At 50.9% G+C, this 15,831-nt stretch overlaps 4 protein-coding genes across 4 annotated transcripts; 2 read left to right on the top strand and 2 right to left on the bottom strand.

Moving 5' to 3' along the window:
* Positions 1-3,771: 3,771 nt before the first annotated feature.
* On the bottom strand, positions 3,772-4,457 carry N7496_012401 (uncharacterized protein; the record flags this gene model as incomplete). Its single annotated transcript, XM_056705314.1, has 2 exons — positions 3,772-3,914; positions 3,947-4,457. The coding sequence occupies 2 exons, from the start codon at positions 4,455-4,457 to the stop codon at positions 3,772-3,774; spliced, it is 654 nt and encodes a 217-aa protein (XP_056549212.1).
* A 2,538-nt stretch (positions 4,458-6,995) lies between these two features.
* Positions 6,996-8,081, top strand: hapB (CCAAT-binding transcription factor subunit HAPB; the record flags this gene model as incomplete). The annotated part of the gene is made up of 1 exon (XM_056705313.1): positions 6,996-8,081. The coding sequence occupies one exon, from the start codon at positions 6,996-6,998 to the stop codon at positions 8,079-8,081; it is 1,086 nt and encodes a 361-aa protein (XP_056549211.1).
* Positions 8,082-9,394: 1,313 nt separating this feature from the next.
* Positions 9,395-10,230, bottom strand: N7496_012399 (uncharacterized protein; the record flags this gene model as incomplete). The annotated part of the gene is made up of 2 exons (XM_056705312.1): positions 9,395-9,695; positions 9,749-10,230. The coding sequence occupies 2 exons, from the start codon at positions 10,228-10,230 to the stop codon at positions 9,395-9,397; spliced, it is 783 nt and encodes a 260-aa protein (XP_056549210.1).
* Positions 10,231-12,534: 2,304 nt separating this feature from the next.
* Positions 12,535-15,359, top strand: N7496_012398 (putative arsenite resistance protein Ars2; the record flags this gene model as incomplete). Its single annotated transcript, XM_056705311.1, has 3 exons — positions 12,535-12,634; positions 12,709-14,693; positions 14,757-15,359. The coding sequence occupies 3 exons, from the start codon at positions 12,535-12,537 to the stop codon at positions 15,357-15,359; spliced, it is 2,688 nt and encodes an 895-aa protein (XP_056549209.1).
* Between the last annotated feature and the right edge of the window lie 472 nt (positions 15,360-15,831).

Here is a 15,831-nt window from a genome sequence, read left to right as displayed (position 1 = left end):
ACAAAGCGACTTGGAGGACAGCATGTTCAAGCAAGCTAAAATATGACAGACTATGCACGTAGTGGGATGGATAGGCAAATGAGACCAAGCAGAACCACTCCATAAAAGGCGACCAGGCATAAAATCCTGATTCTGATATTGATGTATGGTTGGACGAGGACTTTGAGAGCTAGGAGACAGAATGCGGCCTGTGATGGGGGCCATTTTTCACTCTCCATACAATCCGAAATAAAGTCGTTAAAGGGAAAACAGCCAAACTAACTCATGCTTGATCACCCCTATCGATTAAGATATTTGAGCCGCAGGCAAGAATATTCCAGCGGAGGTGGGGTAACATTGGGCCAATTAGAACTTCGATATAAGAGCCGCGAACCGCCAAGATAGCAGCTTAAAGACCCGCTAAGAGGTGTATAAACTACACAAATCAAGGCTGATACATAGATCATCTTCCATCGAGTATTCCTCTCTACGCTCTATGGTCGTACGTACTTGAAATTTATGGGGAGAATTCATGACAATAGAGGAATCATTGATGCCCTCTGTAAAGGGGCGACCTGGTGTTGACTGTGCGGGATAAGTCCACCAGAGAAATGCTAAATTGATGGCAAGTTTCAATAATGAGGTTAGGGACGCTAGCCACATAACCAGTTTCAAGGAAACCAATGGAGAGCGATGAATCTTGTTCATCTCGGTAGATTCAGGGGAATCTGGGCCACGGAAGGAAACATGCGACTGTAGGTCTTGACAACATCCATGGTTGACCGACCCAAGGAAATAAGCTCATTTGTATGTTTACCAGAAAAGAAAAGGCGCTGGTTCCAGAACTACATATAGATACGAATTCAGATAATTTTGGAATTAGAACTTCGAGGAATAATTAGTACGTCACGAAGTCACAATTGTAAACGTATATGGCAGCCCTCGACATACCGGACACCCGATGATCTCTCTCACTCTGTTCGTCTTTACGCTGCACCTATATCCAAAATCAAAGCTCGATCTTCTATCTCGCGTTAAACATCATCTTTCGCCTCAATGACCCTAAGACGTCGCGATATCCAAAGATGTTCCTCGGGTTGCTTCATATTTTTCAGAAGAAAGCCCCAAAATACTACACCATATCTTGTCTGGACGAGCGCATGTTAAAGAAAATCTACCAAAACCTCTCACTAGTCGATCAAGCCTGTATATCCCTCATTTTCTTCAGCCTATTCGGGAAGATAGTGAAGCACAAAACTTTCGAATTCCCTCAACTCTTGCGTATCAGGAATCCAATACTATGCATAAACAGCCCGCATGTACTGCGAAATTAACCACTTCTTCGACTCGAATCTCGTCACTGGGTCTACTGTGCAAACTGTTTGAAACTGCATCCACGAAAAGAATCTACGAGACAGTTGCTGAAACAGTCCTCTCTGGAGAGATCATGCCCATACTACGCTGGCATAGCAGACAAATGTCACTATATTTCTTTAACAATTCGAGGTTGAGACAGGATTATCAAGATCCTCAAATCACCCTCGACGCCGGCCAGGACTAGATATGGCCCGTTCGAGTTTAACATTGACGATCGAGGACAGCACAGACTCGGGCACGCCTGTATATTCAACACTAGATCTGGTTACGAGGTGCTAGTTGCTGTGGGTTTGTTTATTAAAGAGACTGACCAGTTATGTAGTGGGTGTCCCAGATGATCAAAATGGAAGAGGGTCCCTCGTGCAACTGACTCTGAACTGTTCAAAACCTCATCAAGATCTCCTCTCTCTTGGTCCTGGGATCTAGCCCCAACATCATGTCGCGTGTGCCAGACTTTGATTACAAATATCCTTTGTTTGAAGACATGAAGCAGGCTGCTTTCTAGATGGCTCGCAATCTAGGAAGCTGTGAATAGCCTACTAATCGACCTTGGATTGATCAGTGTCGCCACACTGGAGGGCAGTTTTGGCTTAATAGAACATACTGGTGAGTTTATCGAAGTATTCGTGGCGAAAGAAGAAGTATTACTGAATCTCTCACATAGGTGTGGACCGAAGAACATGTTTAATATGATGCAAGGTGTTTCCAGTCAGTGGGAAAGAGATTACAGAGTGTAACAGGAAAGAAGGTTATATCAGCGAAGCCTCACGAACTGCATATAAGGGATAGAGATAGCTTGCGCTATCTCAGTGCTGCTTCTTGCAGCGGTGTGTCATTGAAATGCTTCGTCCGATGGTACACCAGGGCCCTTGATCGAGTCAGCGATGGGTATAAAGAATCTAATAACATTATAGGAATCCTGCCCATGATTCGATGATAACGTGATATGGAGCCTGCATTACGAAAGACATTTGGATAGGTAGGAAAGCGTGTGAGAATGAGATACACGGATATTCGATGTCAGAAAAGTCCGCAGACTGGGACGAAAGTGACTAAAGCAACTTGAGAATGTTTCATTTTTTGACCCTCGCTATAGGGAGCACCTGTAGGCAGCAGTTTTCTAGTCAAATTACAGGTCTAGGACCTAAGAAATGCGCGGACCTTGGGGAGCACCCACCTCTCGAGCAAGATATATATCGATTAGATTTCACTGAATTTCGAAGGCGGACAAGATTCTACTAGAAGAAAATGATCAAAACCTCGGATAGAAGAATAAATTGCCTTCTAATTATTCACGATATTCACTTTTGACAATAACCAAGCAAGAGAACGCAAGTGAACACCTGAAAGGTGAGCGGCTCTGCCCAAGAATCCGGCGAAATCGGGATAGCGTACATTTACTAATCCAAATTAAGTCGACTTCTTTGTAACAGTAAGACTACATTCATTGCTGATACGAATCGCTTATTCTCTCAGCCTAATCTCCTTTATGTTCTTCCATCAACGATTGTAATTAATGAGCATTCATCTACATCTCTAGCATGAGTGACAGCTCCAAGACCACCCAAGCAGCGCCTCGGAGAATTAGGCAGCTTCCCAGTCATCAGTACAGCCAAGGCGCATAAAACCCTCATCTTACTGGGCACGAGAACGTAGCCGCCTATCCCTTCTTTCGCAAGATACTGCACCAGCCCTACGAATGGCGCAAATGGCGGTTCGCAACATACTACTGACTACACAGTACACACGCTTTTACTCCGAACTCCATACTCTATCCTCGATAGCGCATCGCCACCCTCTTGCGTCATTTCAATGACTGCCAGCACAGCAGCTATCCCCTAATCGAAATTGAGATCTCGGGCCCATCGACTTCGACCGGGGTAGTGAGATGGCTCGCGCGGGCCGGATTGGAATGGCGCGCGGATCGACCGCCTCACTTGTTGGCGTCACACCCCGTCACAAGTCACAAAGTCATAATCAGGGGGTGTGTGTGTTCAGGGTTAGTCACGGCAGTGGGCGTTTGGATGTGTTTATCCTTGACTATCAATTTTGTGAGGAGTGTGATTCCCCGGATCCTATACGACCGAGGGGGGTGGTAGGCGGGAGATGAGACTTGGGGTGGAGGATTCCCGAATAGGAGAGACGGCCGAGGGGGGCTGGGGAGGATAACCATAATAATATTGCGGAAAGGAAGAGAAAATTGAGCAGGGACAATATCGGCAGGGTAAACAAAGAAAAAAAATGATGGTTGCGACGAGTGTCGAAAGTGAAATAAATTAGGGAAAATACGTTATCCCGAAATACATACACGATGACTTCATGACTATCTTGTAGGGGGGAAAGATTACAGGACATAGGTTTCTGCCCAATGTGCGATGGAAAGTGAGGAAGCAAGGCAACCTGCCTAAACATGAACTAAAGATACAACTTTCGAGTCCAAGTATACTTTGTGATAGCGGTGAGATACACCTTATCACCAAAGTACTCCAAGTCACCGTGTTCACCGCCGCGCGAGTTTGGGTTGCACATGACCAGTGCTTCGGGATGCCCGGGATTCCCTGGACTCCCGTGATTTAATGACAAGACATACGGTATCGATACCGTATGGTACGAGTAATGGATGAAGGAACGTGATGACTCTCGTCGGCACGGGCCAGCCAGAAACCGCGGAATTGGCCCCCACCGGAGTCCACTTTTAGCTCCGACTGACCAATCAGACGACGGGTTGGGCAGCGACGGAATTCGTGTTGGCTAGGAATCACGGTAACAAAAGTGATGTAAACATGTGTAAGTTTGGGTAATGGCTCGTCGAGGGGTGTAATCTCGAGGAAATCAGCTTGACCTACAGTATCCAACTCGGTTTCTCCACTGGAACGGTTTTGATACGTCGTTGGCCGACCAGCCGGACCAGCCAGAAATTGGCTCTTCAGCCAGTACAAAATGCCCCGTCCCGCCCGCCCCCTTTTCGCCTTTCTCCTCTGCCTCTTCTCGTTGGTTGCCCGCCCTCTCCAGCCTGTTCGCCCTCCAACCATCGCACAGCGCTGGCCACCCTTACTTCCGCCGTTTGGTTTAATCTGATTTCCCCCGTTCCATTCGTCCATTTCACTTGCTGGACTGGTCTGTTCTGGGACTTTGAGGGAGAAATCCAATCACTGTTCTTCTTTGATTCTCATTCGACGTGGTTGACTGTGTTTCCCCACGGTCGGCTCTCTCAAGTATACGACAGTTGGACAGTCTGCGACTGGATCGAGTACAGTACCTGGTAGCTTAGCTACAGTACTACAAAGTACTCTACTCTACTGCCTAGAGTCCTATCAAGGATCTCTTAGCAAAACCTTTTATCCCTATAGGTAGGTTTTCTATCAAAATTGATCGTTTTATTTGCCTATCGCCTCTACCATTTGGAAGCTCGTTACTTTTGCATTTTTACCTTTTTCTTCTTCTTCTTTTTTTTTTTTCCCTTTCCTCCATCTATGATGATTGCATCTTGCATATCTCGAGTCCCTCAAAGAAAAGGCACTGGGTCCGAGCTTTGTCCATGAAAGACCTTCGTCCTATATACTCGGTCCATCTTTCCCCGTGACTGCTTCGTGCGGCTCTTTCTCCCTTAAGAGCATTCCTCATTCCTCCTGCAGTGTAAACATTACCTCTTTACCACACTTGAATCCTTCCTTTTCATTTGTCCAATCCTTTCTCTTCTCGCGCCTCCCCCCACGGTGTTTCGCGGAACTGGCCGGGCCTTGACATCAGTGGCCCCCCCAGTCGCGCACAGAACTTAGCACCACCGCCTTCTCGTTGGCACGTTTCCTTCGATCTCCCGCCCCCTCTTCCCCCCCCATCCATCTTCTGCCATCGTCAAATCACCGTTTGGCTGGGATCCCTTGATCACTTCGGATTGGAAGTCCAACGGAGAATATCCACGTCCTGGCCCTGTGGCTCTCTTTTCCCTTCTCCCATAAGGTAATAATGCTCCCAAGCTTTTTTACCCCCTCCCCAATCCCACGTTGCGCGCGCGATGTTAGTGGCCCGTGGCAAAACACAACACACGCGCCCTCCACTGATCGTTGCCCATTGCCCGTCTGTCATTGCCCACTTCCAATTGCCCTGTCCATACACTCCATCCCTCCTCGGTCGCATGCAAAGCGCCTGTTTCATGGTCGGTCCAGTTTGATCATTATTGGCTCTCCCTTCTCTGTTATGCGCCTGCCTTTTGGTCCCGTTTAGTCTGGCGTTCAATACCCGACCTCGTCGCTTGTCGCACGCGTCGGTCCCTGGCATCGTTGACATCATCCTTCGAGTTGCGCGATCTAACATATATCTTTTTTTCTCTCTCTAGAAGTCGCGACACTGATTCGCTAGACGCGATCAGCCTCGCCTCGTTATCTGTCCTGCCTCTGCAGAAGCCGATCGCTTCAGGTATGTTCGCGACCTGCAGCCCTTTTGCCCAATTCCCGTGCCAACGCATACATCGCCTCCCCTCTCTTTCCCTGACTTTACTCTTTTCCTCTCTGCCTTGGGTTGCCCGGCCTAACCCGGTCAATCCCAACCCCTCCTCCTCCTTAGTAAACATGTTCTCATTGGGATCGTCGTCTACCTACCCAGCCCCTCCGCTCGGGGCCAGGGACAGCACATCTGTCTTGCTTTTATCCAGAATGCGACGTACTGATGCTTTGTTAGATCTGATTCGTGGAGCTCGTTGACGGCCGCCCTGACCGAGGCGCATCAACTCTTGCACGATCTGCTAGCCCGGCCCACATTGTGTCGCGTTCCCCGGATTTTGTGTTGAACGTGACAAAGCCAAGAGGTAAGAAAGAAAGAGAGAGAGAAAAAAAAGAGCCTCGAAATTCCCAAAGAGGACCTCCCTCGGTCACCGAAGAAGCCTTGCCCCTCCGTGCCTGAAATCGGATTCCCCCAGCGCAGCCTCAGCGGGGTGGCATCATTAGGGCGACTGGTTCTGACAACGCATCAAGCACTCTAGTTCGAGGGGTACCCTGCTGCATCACAGCCCAACCACGTTACACCCGTGGGTCTTGACCGATTTGCACAAAAGAGATCAAACCCTCCGTTCACGACGCGTCGTTGCTCGAGAACTAGCCTTGATCCTTTGGGACCAAACATTGCGCCTATCGTCGACTTTCCCCCTCTCTGCAGTGCCTGCAGTTTAAGGTATGTCATGTCACTCGCCCTATCACCTCTGCCTGATCCATTCATCCCCACTCTGCGGATCCAGTGACCGTATCCTGCTGCGCTCTTGCTGACGTGATGTTCCGAGGCTGCAGACTATCGACTCCCGCTTGTCGAATCACCGCGCGACCACGCCAACTTCTGGAAGTGACTAACTTCCGTCCTGCACGCGCTTGGAGTGATATCGACCCAGTACGTCTGCCAAACAAAATTGAGCAGACTCATCTCGATCTCCTCTTCGTTGCTATCGCGCCCCAAACCCACCGCGGCGCCTAGCTCCCCCCCATCTCAGTCCCTTTGATAGGTGATTCGGATTGGTAGATCGTCACTCGAGCCAATCTCTCGTGCCTGTCATCCCAACCCCCCGAACCCCGGTACCACACGCGCGCGTCGCCTGTGTGACGGAACCTTCTCTGGACCTTCTCCCCGAGGCTTCTCAAATCCCATCCGTCAACATGGAGTATCCTCCACAGTACCAACAGCCTCATGGCCAACATCCACATGCCCCTTCACACATGCCTGGTCCATACCAATCTGGACCACCGCAACCTGGTGCGCCCGTGGGATCGATGACCTCACCCACGAATGCCCAGCCCCCCATGCAACCACAACATCCATCCCATCAGACATCACCGATCGTCCCATCGCAACAGCATTACCAGCAGGCACAAGGCGGACCCGGTGCGGTTCACCAGCAGATGAACTTCCCTCAGGGTTATGGCGTCTCTCCCGCTATGCCCCAGCCATACGGTATCTCGCCGACGCAGGCTGCCGCGATGGCCACTGCTGCCGCTTCCGGACAATTCTATCCTCTTCAGCAACACGATGGTATGGCCGGTCAGATGGCTCCTGGAACACGAGGGTCGCCGCGTATGGCCGGTGTGCCTATGAAGGCGGATCGGAACCCTCGTTCCCCGCCGCAGATGCCTGGCCAGATGCCCCCGATGGGCTCGCAAGTTCAAATGCCGAACCAGCAGATGCCACCAGGTCGCCGAATGAGCCACATTGGTAGCCCTAACGTACCGACTGCGCAGCCGGTGATGAACCACGTTGGCCGACCCTCCGTCGCGCAGTCCATGCCCGGTGCGACCCAGGCCGCCATCCAGCAGAACCAGCCCTCGCCCGAGATGGTGCCTGGTGGTAACCAGGAAGAGTCTCCCCTTTATGTCAACGCCAAGCAGTTCCACCGCATTCTCAAGCGCCGAGTCGCACGTCAGAAGCTCGAGGAGCAGCTCCGACTGACGTCTAAGGGACGTAAGCCGTATCTGCACGAGTCGCGACACAATCACGCCATGCGCCGACCCCGTGGCCCCGGTGGCCGTTTCCTGACGGCTGACGAGGTTGCCGCGATGGAGAAGAAGGCTGCCGAGGGTGATGGTGATGCGGCCGCTGATCTCGGCAAGGAGAACGGATCTGCCGGTCAAAAGCGGAAGTCAAGCGAGGTCAATGATGACGGTGGCAGCGCCAAGAAGACCAAGACGACCGCCAGTGCCGATGGCAGTGAGCAAGAATCCGCTGAGCCGTCTGATGAGGATGGTTGAATGATTCAGCCGCCTCCTCTCACCAAGATTGATATTGAGCTTTGAGTATGCTCGGTGTCTTGTCTCGGTGACAATGTTTAAATTTTTTCTTTTTGTCTTTTTTTCCTATGTCATTGTTGGATTTTTCTTTTGTCGAGACTAACGGCTTATGGATGGACGTCTTTGGAACCCCTTTTTTATTTCTTTCAGCGAGCGATGTGTACGGATGACCTTCCACCTTTTACCTCTATCACGCCACTTTCTGTTCTACCCTTGATATGCTTCTCAACTTCTGTTCACTTGGCCTTTTTTTCACCTTTTTCTCATCCCTTGGACTAACTTGACCCCATGATCTTTGTTAATAGCTGTTGATTACTGGGACGATGTTTTTGTTTTAGGTTATCACCCTTTGCCCTGATCTTATCATCTTTGCCGGAGCTGTCGAAGCCGGTCCCCACGTTTCTACAATCGGGACAGTGTCTGTCTTGGAGCACCGTGATGGACGGGCTCTACCATCGAAGAAAGTCAATGTTAACAAGGCTCAAAGAGCCTTCAGTGGGAACGTGGGACTGTGGGACTGAGGGAATGCGAATTACTTAGGCTGAGGCCAGTGAAATGTCAACCGTGACGATTTTTCTTCTTCTTTCTTCCCCTTTTACCTTTTTTTCCCCCGCCAACACTTGCGTTGTCTTGTGTATATCGACAGTACAGCCACTATCTTGGAGGTCATCTGTCTTATTTTGTGTTTTTTCTACTAGCCCATTCCTGCACTACTCCCCCCTTTGCCCCGTGCTATCGGTTTCTATGCGTTGCGCGTTTTTGTATTTTGAATTTTCGTTGGGACATTAGAGAGGTTCTCCTTCATTGGAAAAACAGGTTCAAATATGTTTTTATGACGTTGTTCCCTTGGGCTGCGGTTGGAAAGACGGGTGTTTCTCTTTTCTTGTTCGACGTCTTTTGCAGCTGCTCTGATGTCTATGGTATGGGATGTGTCTTGGATGTTGATTGGATTGGATATGATATGCGCTGTTTCCGAGTTATGGAATTGGGATTGGATTGTTGTGTTTGTTTTGACTATACCATCAGATCGGAATGAAGATATTGTTTTCTGAGAAATTATCTACTGGGGAAGTAATTTTGTAAAGAAGGAAACACTCACTGGGTATTCGATATCAAAAGTCACTCGCTAAATCATCAGTAAAACAGATTCTATATCCAAGTCGTAGTCTTCGAACCGGCAGACCAAAACTCCAGAATTTACACAATCCCCCAATAAATAGGAAGGATAGAAAAACATAAACACCAACCATGCCATGTCCCTCCAGCAAACCCTCTCAAACAGCCTCCCAATCCATCGCATCAACCATAAACTCCCACCCCTCCTCCCTCCCCGCATCAACTACATCCTCCCCAACCCTCATACACAACTTAACATGTTCCCTCGCCCTAACAAACCCCTCCTCCAACCCACCAAAAATCGCCCCCAAAATCCCCTCCAAATCATAACTCTCCAACGGCCTCACAACATCCCGATCCCCCACGGGATCCCGCAGCACCTGCTCCGCCGTCATATCAGCCGTCTTCCAGCGATTCCGCAACTCCTTCGCCTGCCGCAGCTGCTCGAAGACGCGGCCGCTGCCTAGCACCGGCGTTAGTGGGCTGGATTCTTCTTCTAGCGCGGAGAGCACGTTTGCGTGGTAGCGGTGTAGACTGGCGTTGGAGGGGGGCGGCCTCGTGAGGAGGAGACGGTTATGTTGAAGACGGCGAGGAGGTGCACGATGCAGCGCTCTAGGAGGGCGTAGTATTCGAAGAAGTCGATTTTGAACATTATTTCTGCTTCGGGGTTGATCGGGGTTGCGGTTGCGAGGCGGTAGGCTTCGGCGAGGAAGGGGAGCTTCCAGCGGAGGCGGGCAGTGATCTTGATGAATCGGGCTAGTTCTTCGGAGGGGGGGAGGGGGCTGGATTGTGAGGGTGGTTTTGTGTAGGAGGGTCTGGCTGGGGATGCGGGGATGCTGTGGGTGTGTGGTGATTTGGATTTGGAGCTTTGGTTGCGTGTGTTGGTTCGGGGTTGGTGGTGTGTGCCGTTGCTGGAGGAGGGGTTGTCGTATTGGTTGTAAGGATCGTAGTCGCTGTTGCCGGGGGCCCAGCGGGAATGGAGGAGGGAGGTCATTGGGTGGTGAGTGGTGTTTGAGGTTTGAGGTGTGTTGATGATATGGGGTATAGTCGGCTTATGTATGGTAGTGACGGAGTGGGTTGGGTTGGTCGTGCACGGGCCTTTTGGGGATTTGGAGATGATTGATAAGAGTATGACGATCGAGATTGCTTGTTGTGGGCGGTGAGATGTGTTTGCGATGACGTCTGGGGTGTTTGGAGGTTGAAGTTGGAAGGTGGTCGCGTGTGTGGGAGGACGAGGGTTTTGTAGTGGTTATGTCTATTGTGGTGGTGATTTTATGTTGTGCTGAGGTGAGGTGATTATGGATGGAGCTTCTTGGTTGGTTAGGGAGGGATTGTGTCGGGGATATTGAGTTACCTGTGTCAATGGTAATTTTCATGGATTTTCTTCTTGTATAGATTTGAAGGATATGGATTTTGGAGAATTTGAAGATTGTCCTGATCGGTGGGAGCTATGGGCTTGTATAGGGTGTGCGGGTATTAGATCTGGAGATCGCTCGTAGATAGATAGGCTTTTCCTATTTTCTAGTACTAGCCAATGGGAGAACCTAACATTAATACAATGATACGAAATTTAGTAGAAGTTTAGGAAAATAGAGAGGCAAGATGTCATTCTCTGAATAGCATATGGTAGTTCTTATATGTAACTAACAATTCAGGGTCTTCAACCCATGCCATGCTTTGTTTTATAGGAATTTGGTATCACCAGCGGAACAAAGGACTGGCCATTGAACTGTGCTCAGTACTTATAACAAACTATGGTCCTTTTGGCAACTAGAAGGAGCTTCTTCCAGTTTCTACGCAAGTGTCTGTTTACCTGAATGTACTAGTCTCCGATACGGCGATAGTTCCAAGTAAAGCATCATTGGCCAGTTCGATCTCGGCTGAATCCTCGAGCTTTCAATAATTTACCTCTATTGAGGTACCAGTTTCCAAGTCTAAACTCCTCTAGTTATTTCAATTCATTTGCAATGTTTTCTTTCATTGTGATGTGGATGTCTCCGTTTGCTGGCATCTAAGCGCCAGTTCGGTTCGACCTATCGACCAGATGATGCTGGTAGCCAGACTGCCAAGCCAGCCATGGCAGGGTTAAAGAAACTCAGATCAAGCAATGCTGAACTGATCATCCCGGTCAAGCCCACAAGTTTTAGCCTTTCCAAGGAATACGAAGGACTCGTCGGCAATGTCTTTTCATGTCTTGCTGATTGGGCCTGAGCAATCAGGGCGTTTGTTTGACCTGAGACACTTCAACTTTCCACCCACCCAACCTTGACCCCTTGACTTTCTCAACCTCTTTCTTTCCATTTCGATCCCTCCAGTATCTTCAACTCTTCTGTTTATTTTCAGCAAAACACCCCTGCTGTTTTTTTGTGTACCTCTCTCGGGCTCGGGATTCTCATCTGGTCCAGCCAGCTCGGGGATCAGGTGGTCATCAGGTGACCGGGTGACCCGTGCCAATCCAGGAACAACGCTAGTCCCCTTCAGGATTAGCGCTTCTCCAGCTCTCTCCAACTCCAACCTTGCACTCTCCAAGTGATCTCACCATCACTCTCCTCCTCCACCCTGCGCTGGAGCTGTTGTTCTTGGCTTCGATTCCAATCGCCATCTTATTTTGGGCTTCTCTTGTAGGTGGCCTATCCCTCTTTTATTCTTCGCTTCCTATTCTGCCTCTGCCATTTTGCCGTGTTGGAACGGCTTTCTTGCCTTGTGATCGTCCCCGTTTCTCCGTTCTTCCGCCATCGCAAGCTCTCCCACCCACCCGCACCCCTATATTCCGAACATTTTTCATACCTTCCTTGTCCAATTATTCTTTGTCATTGCCATTCATGGTCCGGATCTCCCGGATGGTGCGGCGTGCGCTATCGCCAGGCTTGCGGGATCCATCGTGACTCTGCTTGCTTGGTTCGGGAATCCTCCGTCAACGGACCATCTTCATCATCTCTCTTTACTCTACCCTTCCGCTCTGGCCATGTGCCGATGCTGCGGCTCCGGATTCAATGGGCGCTGGCTTGATAGCGCCTTCATCTTTCTCAATTCCTGATTTACCTTGTCTACTTTCCTTGTCTTTCCCCACACAACCCCGGCAATCGTCCACGTGCCGCTCTTCCGCTCTGTCTTGCAAGTTTCATGGCCTGATATTGACGATGCCGAATATTAGCTTCCCGCGCCCTTTGCGACAACTTTGATCGAGACCGCAGGGTTTCTCGTTGACGTTTGCCTGACCGCGTCGGAGTTCCTCACAGCTGTCTGCGGCAAAAGCCGTGATTCAAAGATACATCCGGAGTCGCTGGGATAAGACAAAATGGATTCATATGAAGGCTATGATGCATCTCCTGGAAGGAACCGCGATGCGGACTCCTTCTCCGGAAGAGCGCCAGCGGAGTATCGCCGCCGATCGCCAGGTATGTCCCTATCACATGGAGGGGTTCTATCCGGTGAAGGAAGAGGAATTTCGCATATTGACTGACAATATTAGCATCTCAAGATCGCCGTGGCCGTGGTCGTGGTCGTTCCCGCTCTCCCATGATTGATCGCTACGAACCTTCCGAGCGCCGCCCCCGAGATGACTTCTACAACAACCCCCGTGAACACGCTGCTCGTGATCGTGAAGATCGCCGACGCGCCCATTCCCCCAATGTTACGAATATCGACCGTTACATCCCCGGCCAAGACGGTGGCAAGCGTCCACTTCCAACAAATCCTCTTCCAGATCCTCTCAGCCTAGACTTTCAAGTCGGTTTTACCTGGTTTGCCGAGTGGTGGAGAGCCGAACAAGCCATCGGCGAGGAGAGAGAGCGCGCCAAGAATGGCGGCCGTCGTGTCAAGGGCGAGCGTGAAGCTCGTGAGGACCGGGATAAAGAACGGGCGCAGATTCAAGCTGCATATGATTCGTACAAGGTTGACCTACAAATCAAGCTGGCAAGGGCATTCGTGCAACAACACCGCGAAGAAGAATGGTTCAAGGAGCGGTATAATACGGAAGTGCGCGACCCGATCCGCAGCCGACTGCTGGACTTCCGCAAGGGAGCATATGAGCAGTGGGAGCGGGATCTTAACGGCGGATTGTTCGATGAATTTACCCTCGAAGGCATCTACAAGAGCGAAAGCGACGGCGCTGGTGGTGTCGTTGAAAAAGAAGAAGGCGAGACCACTGCCGTGGGTGAAACATTGGGAGTTCTGGATCTACTCCCCGTTCGGGGAGGTGAGCTCCGCGATGAGGCGCTGTCTCAACCCGCCTTGCTTATCAAGACTCTTGCGCCCAATGTGAGCCGTGACAAGATTGAGGAGTTTTGCAAGGAACACCTTGGAGAGAATGAGGGCGGCTTCAAGTGGCTCAGCCTTAGCGATCCCAACCCGTCCAAGAAATTCCACCGTATGGGTTGGATCATGCTGCATCCTGGTGGCGATACAACAAATACTGTGGAACGGGGAGATGGTCGCGAGGAGGAGATGGATCATGACAATGGTCTGACTGAAACTGTGACTATCACTGGCGCTGAGAAGGCGCTAGAAGCCGTCAATGACAAGACAATTCATGACCCGGTACACGGCGATTTCACCTGTCACGTTGGCGTTCACGTTCCCCCAGCCCAGCCCCGCAAGAAGGCTCTTTGGGACCTGTTCTCTGCCCCAGAGCGTATTGACCGTGATCTTGAGCTGGCTCGACGATTGGTCTCTCGGATGGACGGTGAGATGAGTGACGTGGATGGATTCAGCAAGATCGAGGAACGTGTCGAGGACCTTCGCGGCAAGGGCTGGCTCCAGCCTCCCGTGACCGGCCCCGTCAGTGTCAAGAAGCACAAGAATGGCTTCAATGATGACGTCGATGAAGGGGAAATGGAGGAGGGTGAAGAGAGAGAAATCTCCGTGGATGACGACGTTGACGACGAGGAGATCCTGGCTAAGAAGAAGAAGTTGGATCTGATGGTCGAGTATCTACGCCGTGTTCACAACTTCTGCTTCTTCTGCGTTTTCGAGAGCGACTCTGTTCACGAGCTTGGTCGCAAATGCCCAGGCGGTCACCTTCGTCGCCCCCGCACCGGTCTCTCCAGTCAAGCCAAGGAGGTTGTTCGTGCCAGTGCACTAGGGCAACCATTCCCTGTCAAGAAGAAGGAGCCGAGCGAGGATGGAGAAGAGCGGGCTTCACCCGTGCAGGAGAGACGCCCTCAGCGTGTTCCCAAGTCGGAGCAACAGCTGCAGCGCGCATTCAATTGGGTCAAGACATTTGAGGATAAGCTCTTGCAAATCCTAGAGCCTGAAACCGCTGACCTGCGCAAGCTTGGCGGTAAGCCTGTGGAGGAGGCTCTCGACGAGGAGCTTGCCAAGTATGTCAAGCAGGAGACCGACGACCGGTATCGATGCAAGGTGCCCGAATGTACGAAGCTGTTCAAGGCGGAGAACTTCTGGCGCAAGCATATTGAGAAGCGTCACGCCGAGTGGCTCGACAAGATTCAGCGTAATGTAAGTTGACCGTTGCATGTCCGAACCTACCTATTGAGGGAAACACACTAACCGCCATCGCAGCTCTACCTCGTGAATGCCTACGTCTTGGATCCTTCACGCATCGCCCCGTCCCGTTCCGATGCCAACAGCAATGGACACTTCCCCCTTGCTTCCGGTCATGGTCAGGGTGGAACCCCCCGTGGGTTCAGCCTGCAGAACGTGCCTTACCTCGGCAACCCAGGGGGTCTTCCTGGCGGATTCCCCCCAGGAGGTATGCCCGTCGTGGGCGCAGGTGGCGCCTGGGGCGGCAATGGTATGGCTGCCGGTGATGGCGCACACCTGCACCAACCTGGCGTCATGCGGCGTGGTGGACACCGTCAACATAACCACCGTGCTGGCCCTTACGACCGTCGCCGTCCTCCCAATGGCAGTGGACGCCTCAGCCCAGTTCGCATGCCTGGCATGTATGGCCCTGGCGGTCGTCTTCCTCCTGCCAACTTCTCCGTACCCCCCGGCCACCCGGCCGCGAACATGGTTCCCCCAAACCCCTTCCCTGATTCCATGGGCGGTGGAGGTGGCCCACAGGGCATCCCTCCACGTGAAGCCGTACAGGGCCGCAGCCTCAAGAGCTACGAGGACTTGGACGCTGTAGGCGGATCGGGCAGCGGGGAGCTAAACTATTAGCCAACACCTTCCATTAACGTCTAGCTACACTTCATTCTCTGTTTCGATTTTTCTTTTTTTTCCTTTACACCTACCTTCCCTTCCTATTTCCCTATCAACAAATCTCGCTGGCGTCGGCGCAAAAAACGGATTGGGTGAATCTGTCGGGTGCGTTTTCATTCATTTGTTTTTTTTGGTGGTATACCATACCATATCTTGTTGCGGGGATCTCTACCTGTGGAATATTTTTCATATCTTTTGTCTGGCTGTCAGCACCTTTTCTTTTTTCTTCAGTCCATTGTTTGAGTTTAGCTTGCGTCTTGCATGTACAATATCCGTCTTCGATTGTTGATCGAGTGACAAATGGAAGATTGAACTCAAAATGTTTCTAAGACTTTGTAGGGGATCTCTAGATGGTTTTGTATCCTTGTACAGACAGTATTCTGGAACCATGGGATGTTGAGAAGGCTATTTCATCAGATGCTTGGTAAAC

Source organism: Penicillium cataractarum (genome assembly GCF_028827025.1).
Source record: "Penicillium cataractarum strain IBT 29864 chromosome Unknown utg000010l, whole genome shotgun sequence".
NCBI classification, from domain to species: domain Eukaryota; kingdom Fungi; phylum Ascomycota; class Eurotiomycetes; order Eurotiales; family Aspergillaceae; genus Penicillium; species Penicillium cataractarum.
The sequence above is the reverse complement of the archived record's forward strand: the minus strand, read 5'-3'. Positions and strand labels throughout refer to the sequence as shown.